General features: G+C 37.7%; 1 protein-coding gene across 4 annotated transcripts in view; it reads right to left on the bottom strand.

Moving 5' to 3' along the window:
* Window positions 1–12,637, bottom strand: part of ZFYVE9 (zinc finger FYVE-type containing 9) — a 230,502-nt gene that overhangs the window by 32,782 nt on the left and 185,083 nt on the right. For all 4 annotated transcript variants that reach the window (XM_049875155.1, XM_049875153.1, XM_049875157.1 and 1 more), the window contains 3 exons: window positions 10,178–10,402; window positions 7,794–7,876; window positions 4,197–4,301 (listed from right to left, as the gene is read on the bottom strand). In XM_049875155.1, the coding sequence (XP_049731112.1) occupies window positions 4,197–4,301; window positions 7,794–7,876; window positions 10,178–10,402 (413 nt within the window). The remainder of the gene's footprint in view (window positions 1–4,196; window positions 4,302–7,793; window positions 7,877–10,177; window positions 10,403–12,637) is intronic.

Below are 12,637 nucleotides of genomic sequence, written 5' to 3'. Positions count from 1 at the left end.
TTAACAACTTGCAATATGCAGATGACACAATCTTGCTTGGTGAAAGTGAAGAGGACTTGAAGCACTTACTGATGAAGATCAAAGACTACAGCCTTCAGCCTTCAGTATGGATTACACCTCAACATAAAGAAAACAAAAATCCTCACAACTAGACCAATAAGCAACATCATGATAAATGGAGAAAAGACTGAAGCTGTCAAGGATTTCATTTTACTTGGATCCACAATCAACGCCCACGGAAGTAGCAGATAGGAAATCAAACAACATATTGCATTGGGCAAATCTGTTGCAAAAGACCTCTATAAAGTGTTAAAAAGTGAAGATGTTACTTTGAAAACTAAGGTACAACTGACCCAAGCCATGGTATTTTCAATGGCCTGGCATGCATCTGAAAGCTGGATAATGAATAAGGAAGACCAAAGAATACTGCGTTGCCAAAGGATACTGAATACAGCATGGACTGCCAGAAGAACAAACAAGTCTATCTTGGGTGAAATACAGCCAGGGTGGCCCTGGAAGCAAGGATGGTGAGACTTTATCTCATGTACTTTGGACATGTTATCAGGAGGGGCCAGTTCCTGGAGAAGGACATCATGCTTGGTAAAGTAAGGGTCAGCAAAAAAAAAAGGAAGACCCTCAACAAGATGGACTGACACAGTGGCTGGAACAAGGGGCTCAAGTATAACAATGATTGTGAGGATGGTACAGTACTGGGCAGTGTTTCATTCTGTTGTACCTAGGGTCACTATGTGCCAGAACCAACTGAATGGCACCTAACAACAACAACACAACTTAGTAACAGCAATTACATTAATCAACTGTGCAATCCTACTCTTCATCAATGCTATTTTTCCATCGAGGTAAACTGAAAGCCAGTGTTCCATAAGCAATAACCACTCTCCTCTTTTTGCCCTGCCTCCTATCCTTATGTCTTACCATTTTTTATTAAATGCCACATTGCTAATTTTACCTTGCTGGGTGTTGGATGTTTTTATGTCCCTTTAAATATTCTTCAGCTATGTTCGAGGACTAGTATAAAGTTACTTGGAAACAGTTGGATCCTTTAAGGGCTTCCTGGTTAAGCTTTGTTAGGCGAGACCTGAGCAGTCTGAATCTATTAATAACTTGGACCAGTAGGGATAATGTGGTTTCTATATTACAAAATTTTTTTTCACTTTGGCTAGTAAAAACACAAATTATTTCTCACTCTGTGTGAAAATTGTTCTACCTTTTCTCTCCAGTACTTTCCTCACACACATGCACTGATTAGTTGTCAGCTCAAAACTTGATGGGAACCTTCTTGAATCTTCAGAGCTCTCTTCTTTTCCAGTAATTTCCCCGGCAAATGGTAGTCATCATCATGTTGTTGAGGTTGTTAGCTGCAGTTCAGCTGACTCTGACTCATGGCAACCTTATGTATAACAGAATGAAACATTGCTCGGTCCTGTACCATCTCTATCTTTGACATATTTGAGCCACTGTTAATGCTATTGTGTTAATTCATCTAACTGTAAGTTTTCCTTATTTTTGCTGACCCTCTACCAAACATGATATCCTTCTCTAGCGATTGGTCTTTCCTGATGACAGGTTCAAAGTAAGCAAGATGAAGTCTCATCATCCTCCCTTCTAAGGAGCATTTGGGTTACACTTCTTCTAAGACTGATTTGTTCATTCTTCTGGCAGTCCATGGTATACTTAATATTCTTCATCAATACAATTAAAATGCATCGATTCTTCTTGTGACTTTTTTTTCATTGTCCAGCTTTCACATGCATGAGGTGACTGAAAAGACCATGGCTTGGGTCAGGCACACCTTAGTCATCAAAGCGACATCTTTGCTTTCGAACACTTTACAAAGGGCTTTTGCAGAAGATTTGCCCAATGCAATACATTGTTTGATTCCTTGACTGCTGCTTCTGTGGGGACTGAATGTTAACCCAAATAGAATGAAATCACTGACGACTTTGACTAGTCATCTTGGCCTTCATATATTCTCAACTCTGTCTCCTCAACTTAGGAGACCACTGAGCTCGGTTTTGGTCCCACCTCCCTGTGCTATGGTCTGGAAACTCTAGGCAGTAAGGTGGGGTAATCACAGTGCTCACCTTCTCTCAAGGATCCTATACTGCTGTTTTGTCCATTTTTTCAAATATATTTTATATTCTTATTTAGTTATTAAGGTGGATTGGTCCCTATTATTACATCATTGCTGAATGCAAAAGTTGATATATTCCATTTGAACTGTGAGAACTATAAATGCCTGACAGACATAAATTTGGGCTTCCCTGAATGCAGTCACATTTGCAACTGAGCATGTCCCCTACAATCACCCTGGAATCGATCCCTATGAAGTTATTACAAGAGACCCTGGTTCCTATTGAAAATAAGGCTTCTAACCCAAGACAGCTCCTATACTTGTCTGATATGACTCTTGTATCCTTGAATCTGAGTCTTCTGTGGGGTGGGGCTGGAGGGGTTCCAGAAGATGACTGCCACTTAGCTATGTGAACTGCTACATGGACTGCTTCAAGGACTGTGACAGAAGACAAATACCTGACATGGTACTGCCAGCTAATTATAGTCCATGTTCTATACCCTTATGAGCACCCTCAGGATCAAGTATGACCTGTAATCATATAACCTTATGAACATGAATGTATAACAGGGCCTAAGCAGACTTCTTGGTAAGTTCTGCGTCCTTATTTTTCAGTCTTTTCTTCCTCAAATTAAGTACCTATAGTCAACTTTAATATTTTCTCTCTTCAATGATCTCCAGAGTCTTAACTATTCCGGGTTCCCTTCTGTAGACTTAGTTGCCCTGTGCTACTTAAAAACGTGGCCCTCTGAGAAAGGAGCTGAGAACTAATATTTACTATGTACCAATTATGTGGCAGGCAACAGTAGCCATTTCATTCAATCCTTGTAACAATTCTGCAAGGTAAACCAGTGCTAAGAGAACACATAATTGAAGCTAAGGCATTAGGGAGTTCTTCTAGGATTAGGTACATCTGATGTGACTTTTGAGGGATGGACAAGAGAAATATGGAAAAGATATTCCAGGCAGAAGCAAACAGACTGCACGTGGCATGGAAGTGGAAACATCAGAATATGTTCAGGGAGTGATGAGTAAGTATTCTAAGTCAGTGGGTTACAAAGTTTGTTACTTAAGTAACAGCTAAAAACTGATTTTTTTTTTTCCTCCAGAAAAAATTCAACATACATTCTAGCTACTATTTTCTAATGTCTTGAAAAAAGCCATCACAGAGAATGCCATGGGTAAGTGCTTTCTTCACTTAGGTCATTCTCATAACAGTGCTGAGCCCTGAGCTTGGGATTCCAGCAAGACATCTGTGTGATTCTAAGTGCATTAAAAAAAAAAAAAAAAAAAAACCTAGTACAAAATGTTTATGGAATAAACAAATGAATGAGTCAGAGAATAAATAACTGGATGTGAAAAGAGAAAGACAAAAAGGAATAAAGGGAAGAAAATAATTATTTTACACTAAGAAAACAGTGGAAGGAATGTTCAAGGAGTTACCGCCTTATCCAATAAAACAACAAATTATAACCACTATTATACCAAACTAAGTTTTTTTTTTTAAGTTGCTCTTGAAAACCCTAATGATTACCATGAGACATTTTAGAACAGATTTTAAGAACATTCTGAATTCAAGTAACATTTCACATGGCAAATAAGCAAAGAGCACTGTTTATATAATTCTGTTAATATGTGTGTTTATGTCATTTTAGACACAAATTACAGCTTAAGTCAGATGCAACCATTTGCTTTTGGAACCTTACTTAAAAGCCATTTCAGGACAGAAGTGAACTGCAGGCTGTGCTTAAACATTAAGAACAAAGATAACACTTACATTAAAAAGAAAAAAAATCGAAAAATCCACCATTAATATTACAGACATAAAGTTAATTTTACACCTTAATGAAAGCACAAATCGACCACTGATCATGAGAGCATCAAAAGGTCAAAAGTACAATGACATAAGCAGTGATTGAATAAATCACAAATTCAACATCTGCTCTTCCTGAAATGAAATTTCCCAACACTGAACTAAGCCATACAATATTGTGAACTGATTTCATTGTCAATTAATTAAAATTGAAATTTACATATAATCATGTATTTTTCACTGTTATTCATGTACTCAACTATAAAATGCCTTCATGATAAATCTTACCTCATTGTATCTGTTGCTGGGAATTTTGATGCTGGTTTTTCGAACTTCCATATCAACCACCAAACCTTGAACTACAGGTAATGTGTACTGGTAATTTCTGAAGTCCTGGGCAAAAGCAGATTGAAGTGGAATAAAGATGTTCATCAAAGGCAGGATTTGATTTATAGATTTATAAATTTATAATAATATTAGTGCAAATGGAAAGAATGTCAACACTGAAAAATCCTGTTTATTTAAATAGTAAGAAAATGTAATGAAAACCCAACTATATTTTTCCAGCTTTCCAATTAGATTGTACGCTTTATAAGGAAGTAGACCAAACCAATATTAAACACATATTTGAATGCCTCTGCTGTTTTATTTTTCTCTGTGGCACTTATCACCACTTAACATTTTCTGTATCTATTTGTTCACTGCCTGCCTCCTCCTTTAAGATAAGCTCCAAAAGGACAGGAACTCTTACTTGTTTTGTTCTTGCTATATCCCAAAGCCCCTGGAACATCACAGGCACTCAATGAATATTTATAGAGGAAAACACACACGCACACACAGGACGTATCCAGTGTGGATGAAGCAAAATGAGCAAGGGTGGTAGGTGCTGAGGTCAAAGTGATAGCATTGGGCTAGATCTCTTAAGGACTTGGAGGCACAGTAAAGCCTTTAACTTTTTTCTGAGGAGGGTTTTGGCGTATTTCAACAGATCTCACTTCTCTATAAAGAAGAGTTTTAGGGAGCAACGCTAAAAGAAGGGAGATCAGATAGACACAATGAAAATAATCCAGGCAAGGGGTAGTGATAACTTGGACCAGCATGTTAGTGGTACAAAAGGTGGTGAAAAGCTGTCAGATCCTAGATATATTCTGAAGGCAGAACACAGTATTTGTTACTGCATTGGATGTAAAATGTGAATAAAAAGAGTCAAAGATGGTTCTAAATTTTATGGCCTGGGATACTAGAAGAAGAGAACTGCCATTCACTGAATTGTAGAATATGAGGAGAGGAAGGTGGCAAATCACTATAGAAGAACCAAGAAGGAATGGTGCCCTAGAAGCCAAGAGAAGAAAATCATAAATATTAGTAAGTTGTTAGATAGAACTGTGTAAAAACAGTCTTTTGATTGCTTCCATTTCTCAGGGAAATAGAGGCTAGGTCATCAGCTGAAAGGGAGGCAAGAATAGGAAGCACTGGAGGTTTGAGAAGAAATAATGTACAAACAGTCATCTAGGGTAATAAAAATGTTTTACGAATCAGGAAAGACTGCAGGTAGCTCTGCCAGGTAATTCCCATAGCCAGACAGGAAAACCTCATAATTCCGGGGTGGTGGGTAATGAAAGTACTGAGAGGGGTCCTGCCTTAGTAGTGGGGAATAATTAACTTCATAGTAAACCTGACTCTAGTCCCACCTTACAAACCTTAAAGTAAAACTTGAAATCAAGTATCCTAACTGCATTACTTGCACCAGAGCTCAAGAGTATTTATAGGAACACAAAAACATCTCACACCTAACAAGGTAAAATCACAATGTCTGGCATCCAATAAAAAAAATGATCAATGATCAGTCAGTCATCCAAAGAAGCAGGAAAACATGACTCAAATTAAGGGAAAAAAAAAGTCAATCAAAAGTGAGCGAGAAGTGATATAAATATTAGAGTTACCAAACAAGAACATTATTTGTTATAACAGTACTCTAAATGTTCAAAAGTAGAGACATAGAACATATTTAAAAAAAAAAAAAAAAAAGACCCAAATCAAACTTCTAGAGATGAAAACTACAATTTCATCTGAGATAAAAACCCACACTGGATGAAATTAACAGCAGGCTAGACAATGCAGAAAAAAAGATTAGTGAACTTGAAGACACAGCAGTAAAAGTCATCCAAAATCACAGCAAGAAAAAATACTGAAAAAGAAATAAAAAGAGCATTAGTGAGCTATGAAACAATTTCAAGCAGCCTAATAATATACATGGAATTGGAGTCCCTGAAGGAGGGTAAGGCGGTAGACAGAAAAAAATATTTCATGAAAACTATAAACCCAAAGATCAAAGAAGCTCAACAAATCCTAAGCACAAGAAACAAATAAAACTATACCGAGGCACATTATAATCAAATTGCTCAAAGGCAATGATAAAAAGAAAAAAATTTAATCAGAGAAAAAAAGAAACATTAAGTACAGAAGAACAAAGACAAGAGTAAAATCATATATATATATATTTTTTGCTTGAAATAATGCAAGTCAGAAGACAGTGGAGCAACATCTTTAAAATACCCAAAAAAACTGTCAATCTAGAATTTTCTTCCCGGTAAAAATATTTTTGAAATACAAAGGTGAAATAAAGATGTTAGAAATACAAAAGCTGAAAGAATTCATCACCAACAGACCCATACTACAAGAAAGGTTACAGGAAATTCTTTAAAGCAGAAGGAAAATGACACAAGATAGAAACATGGATATATACAAGCAAATGAAAAACACCAGAAATAACTGCATGGGTAAATCTACAAGATTTTTTTCTTTCTTTTTGAATAACTTTAAAAGATAACTGGAGCTACAACTTCTCACATGATGGAGTGAGGAAATCGATAAACCCACTCCCCAAAACAACTAGAAACCTAGGCAAAATGATTTAAAAAAAAAAATCATATCGGTATTCAGGAATTAGACCAAAGGCGTACAACACACCACCAAGAGTTTATTCATGAAACTACTGAACTTCAGGTTAAGAACAGTAGAGTTGAGTCTGATGTTCTTGCCTGGGGATGCCCCCGAGGCTCTGTTCACTGGGTAGTTAAACCAGGAGAGATTTGCTACCTGAAGGAGCTCTTGGTTTAGAGCATTATCAGTTAAAGTGGCAATCTCAGCGGCTAGCAAATGAGAAGGGCCACTAGCAATGTTACCCTTAGGCTGCTGGCCTGTTTGGAACAAGCAATGAACAGTCAGACTGGCCAACGATTTAACAAGCAGTTCTGGGAAGTAAGGCAGCCATAGAAGGCTTCATATACTCTCGAATATCCAAGATGGACCTTAGTTTGTGCATCTATGTGCGGCAGAGTCTCTAGTGGGCCCAAGCCAACCACATGCTCTTAACCAACAGAGTCAGAGCCTATACCTGCACAGAGGAGACACGAGAAGAGCCCAGCAGGAAGGAAATGCATGGAATTTGAATCCCAGCCTATATACAGATCCATCAGCAGAACTGGGAGCCTTACTGGCTTGAGGTATTTGAGTACAACCTCTGACCAATCTTTGGCTGTACAGTAAGCTATGCAAACATAGGGGATACCTCTAGGATGCCAGGCTTAAAATAAAAACAAGACAAAATGCAGGTATTTTAAATATACATTACCTTAGTCCTCACAATAATCCTGCAAGGTCACTTACATAACAAGTATATGATCAGGGCTGGAATCATGAACTATTTCACTCCAGAACTCCATAAAGCTTTCCAAAGGATACATATATGTTCTTTACTTTTCCTCCAACATAAACCTTTACCTGCTTAAAGCATCAGGGGCATGGCTACCAATAAAATAATAAGATCCTTGTCTTCCTTCTCCTATACAAACCCCAGTAAAGAAAATAAAACTTTCAACTTACTGCAAGAAGATTCATGATGGTATGCCCCGTCTCTCCAAATAATGGCTTCCGAAATCTGACACTGAACAGTGGGCATGGATAAACTATGGAAATGAGAAATGATCAGACTAAGTCTGGCAGCTAAAATTTTCAGTAAAAGGGACATAATGGCTGGTTCAGTTTTCAAAATGTAATTTTAATAGCTATTACAGCATACGAAATTTAGAGTTCAAAAAATATTTTGCATGGTAGCACCAATAATGAGCCTCCTACAAACTATATACCACAGTAAGTCCTTTTGATGTAGCTGTTTGAAAAACGACCCACAAGATCTTAGGAAGCACTCTTCTTCAAATAGGATTGATATGATCCAGGAAACAAATATCTCCTGATTCCTCTGTGCTCAAGAAGTTTAAAAGAGTTTACTCTTCTATTCCTGCCAATTGGGGTCCTCCTTAGCTCCAAGGAGGGCCAGACAACAAATACCCAGTGATTCTATTGGCTGGCTCGCCCTTTGAACTTTATGGTTTGAAATAACTGTACAAGGCAGGAAGATGTACACATTGTTTCCTCTGCATACATTCCTTCCTTTCCCCTACGTCATTGGGTTGATTTATATGCCTCCTTCAGAGTCCAGTCCAGAGGCCACTTCATCCAAGAAGTGTTTCTGGTCCAACTCATTCATTCTTGGTCAAGTTAGAGCCCACTCTGGAGCTTCCAAAGAACTTTGCTAACCTTGATCATATGTTTTAACACAATATACTATAATCATGATTTCTGCCTGACTCCTTAAATACCTATAACCATGACACATGGTATGCTTTCATTAAGTGAATTAATAAATGAGTGAAAGAATAAAGCTGACTTGCTGAGAACACACAGTATAGTGTTTTACAGTTTACAAAATACTTTTTCATTTATTATCTCATTTGATACTTTTAATAATCCCGGATACTATAAAAGACAAGCGTTATTATCTCCAGTTTACAGAAGAAACTAAGAATTTAGAGAAGTTGTGTCCCCCAAAACTATGTGCTCGAATCGTAAGCCCTATACCTATTCCATTTGAAAATAGGGTTTTCTTTGTTAAGTTAACGGGGCCATAGCAATGTAGGGTATATCCTAAACCTAATAACTTCTTAGTTATTAAAAAAGCAGATTAGACACAGAGGCAAGCACAAATGGGAAGAAAAATGCCACATGAAGATCACCAAAACCAAAAAAAAAAAAAAAAAACCCCAAAAAACAACTTATTGCCGTCGAGTTGATTCCGACTTATAGTGACCCTATGGTACAGAGCAGAACTGCCCCACAGGGTTTCTACGGAGCGGCTGGTGGATTTCAACTGCTAACCTTTTGGTTAGCAGCCATAGCTTGCTGTGGGTCACCAATGAACTTTAAAAAGCCAGGGATACAGAAGCTGAAAGACAAAACGGTCTTTCTTCAGAGCTAACAGAGAGAACGAGCCATCCCCTAGAGCTGATGCCCTGAATTTGGACTCTGAACTGTGAGAAAATAAATTTCTGTTCTTTAAAGCCACTTACCTGTGGTATTTCTGTTACAGCAGCACTAGGAAACTAAGGCTGATAAAAAGTTTATAATAAAGCTTGCATTTAGTCTTTAATGTCTTTAAAAAAAACTACAACCTAGTAGCAGTGCTACGATAGGCAAGGAAGCTCTTCTCCAGCAGGTTACCTTACCAAGTGAGAGAGGCCTCCATACCACTAGCTTCCAGTATATGTTACATTGAAACATTATTTGTCATAACTACTCCCCAACCAAGTGACAAAGAATACATTCACCATATGTAGACCAAAAACCAAAAACCGAACCTGTTGCCGTCGAGTCAATTCTGACTCAGTGACCCTACAGGACAGAGTAGAACTGCCCCACAGGGTTTCCAAGGAGCACCTGGTGGATTCGAATTGCTGACCTTTTGGTTAGCAGCCGTAGGTCTTAAACGCTACGCTACCAGGTTTTCCATATGTAGACACTACACAAAAATAAAGTTACTTGTTAAGTTCAAATTTATTTTTCTGAAGATAATCATACGTTTATCAGTGAACTATAAAAATAATAAGTTTGCAGGGTAACATAATCACCAATTTCCTCATTTGATATTCTTAAGTCCTTTCCATTACAGCCAAAATAAGAAGGGACATTGGGCAAACTTAGCTATTTCAAAAGAGGCACTCCTTGGAAACTCTATGGGGCAGTTCTACTCTGTCCTATAGGATCACTATGAGTTGGAATCGACTTGACGGCAGTGGGTATCTTTTTTTTTTTCCCCCCGAAAGAACTACTTCTGCTGGGTTTTATCACCAAACTGAGGGGCTCTGAATATTTTAGACCTTATTTATTATGCCTTGGTCATATGACTTAGAAGAAAGTATTTTACTACTTACGTCGATATTCAGCTCCGAGTCTCAACATTAGTCGGATGGGAAACACTTTAGCCCAAGGAGTTTCCCATTTCTGGATGAGAATCCCAAACAAGTAAGGTGGAGTCGGAAGTACTAGGTCTTGCAGTGACTGATAGGTAGATGTCACATACAAGAACCCACCATGTTCTTTGCTGCCAAGAAAGCTTTGGCTGAAGAAGGAATGTCCCAAGTTGCTCACAACATTCCCTGAAACAAAAAAATTCACTATTTTACTTTCAATCAATAAATCAATATTTTTCAATAATCATTATTACTCAGCACTGGGCAAGATACTTAAAACAAAACAAAACAAAACAAAAAACAATTAGTTGCCATCTAGTCAATTCTGACTCGTGGAAACCCCCTGGGTGTCAGAGTACTGTGCTCCATAGGGTTTTCTTTTTTATATATAATTTATTTTATTTCTGTTGCTGTTGTTAAGAATATACATAGCAGAACATACACCAATTCAACTTCTACATGTATAATTCAGTGACACTGATGATACTGAAGTTGTGCAACCATTCTCATCCTCCGATTCTACGCTGTTCTTCCTCCATTAAGATAAACTCACTGCCCCCTAAATTTTCTATCTATTCTTTTGAGTTTCTGTGGTCCATTTCGTCCCATATAGATAGATCTTAAAAGAGCACAATGCTCAAGAAAGGCATTCTTTACTAAACTACTGTTTGGTTTTAAGAAGATCTCAGGGAATATCTTTGGCTTAAGGTTTAAAGATTATCTCAGGGCAAGAGTTTCAGGAGTTCATCCAGCCTCTGTGGCTCCAGAAAATCTGGATTCCATAAGATTTTGAAATTCTGTTCTGGATTTCCCCCCTTTTGATAAGGATTTTTATACAGAATTTTTGATCAAAATGTTCGGTAATGGTAGCTGGGCATCATTTAGTTCTTCTGGTCTTGTGGCAGAGGGTGCAGTTGTTCACAGAGTCAATCAGTCACACATTCTATTTCCTCCTCATATTCCTGATTCTCCTTTTTCTACTGTTGCTCCAGGTGAGTAGAGACCAATTGTTGCACCTTTGATTGCCACTTGCAAGCTTTTAAGACCCCAGGCACTATACAATCAACTAGGAGGTAGAACAGAAACACTAGCTCCATAGGATTTTCAATGGCTGATTTTTTTGAAGTAGATCACTGGTCTTATCTTCCAAGGCACCTCTGGGTAGACTCAAACCATAAACCTTTTGGTTAGCAGCCAAACACATTAACTCTTTACACCATCCAGAGATGGGCCAGAGACTACCAAACACTAATTTCCAATTGTTCACCATGAAGAACCTACGTTAGGAAGTTTTTCTTAAGTAAATGACACTTATGGAATGCAGATGTATTTTCCAATTGTATCAGGGCTTCTGATAAGCATGAAATAACTTGTATTAGCACATTGTAGATGTGTATCCAGCTAAAAGTAAAAAATATTGATGCTTTCTTTAGTTAAATTGTACAGTTTTACTGTATGAATCACTTGAGAGGTCTCAGGATAAAAATTATTGCCTCAAAGCTCATGAAAAAAAATGTTAAGGTTAGGTACCTGCTCTATAGAGCTTACAATCTCATTGGATGAACCAAGTCAATTCATGAACATAATTAAGACAGTAGATATGTTCATTAGACACGTACAAGCTTCCCTTGATACCTGTGAAAGAAATAACACCAAATAAATCTCTAAAATAGAAGTTAATGGTTACTCTCTTCAAAAACTAACATTTGCTCACAGAGCAGTTATCAGTCATAGACTCCATGAGCAAAGTGGGAAGGTATGTCGATAGGAGGGTTCACAAGTGAAGGAAACACCTAGCCTCAAAACTCAGAGAAGCTTCGTGGCTGAGAACCATGTTCACCTGAACATCATTGCCTGCAATGCATTTACAGGTAGTACTACTGTCCCAGATCAATCAAAGCTGGCTATCCAGTTAGGCTGCTGGACTAGATCTACGAAAACAAAAAAATGCCCGTATCAAAGAAGGAGATGGCATTCTGAAAAAATTGCTGATTTTAGGAACCAAAGATACAGGTTTAAATACTAGCTTGAACCTCACTATTCTGTGATTTCGGACAAGTTATTTAACTTTGCTGAGCCTCAACATCCATGTCAAATGGGGGAATTATACTAAATTCCAACCCTGTTGTGAAGAATAAGAAACAGAATCTATATAAAATGTCTAGTAGCACCTGGCACACAGTGTGTTCTCACAGAAATTTTCCCTGGGTATGTGTGAAGTAGGGAGACAATGGGAGATAAAAGAGATAGAAGGTTTTCCCCCACAATATAAGCTGCATGGTAGCATTCCTCCAAAACTCTAACAACAGAATAATGTATATGTAAAACAAGATTGTCGTAGTGCATACAGCTCAGAGGTGAAAAATATGTTGGCTTGGTACTCAAGGAATTCATTCATTACTCCTCTGGGATTTCCATATT

Source organism: Elephas maximus, chromosome 3, assembly GCF_024166365.1.
Source record: "Elephas maximus indicus isolate mEleMax1 chromosome 3, mEleMax1 primary haplotype, whole genome shotgun sequence".
Classification (NCBI taxonomy): domain Eukaryota; kingdom Metazoa; phylum Chordata; class Mammalia; order Proboscidea; family Elephantidae; genus Elephas; species Elephas maximus.
Note: the sequence above shows the minus strand (reverse complement) of the source record. Positions and strands in the feature narration are given on the sequence as shown.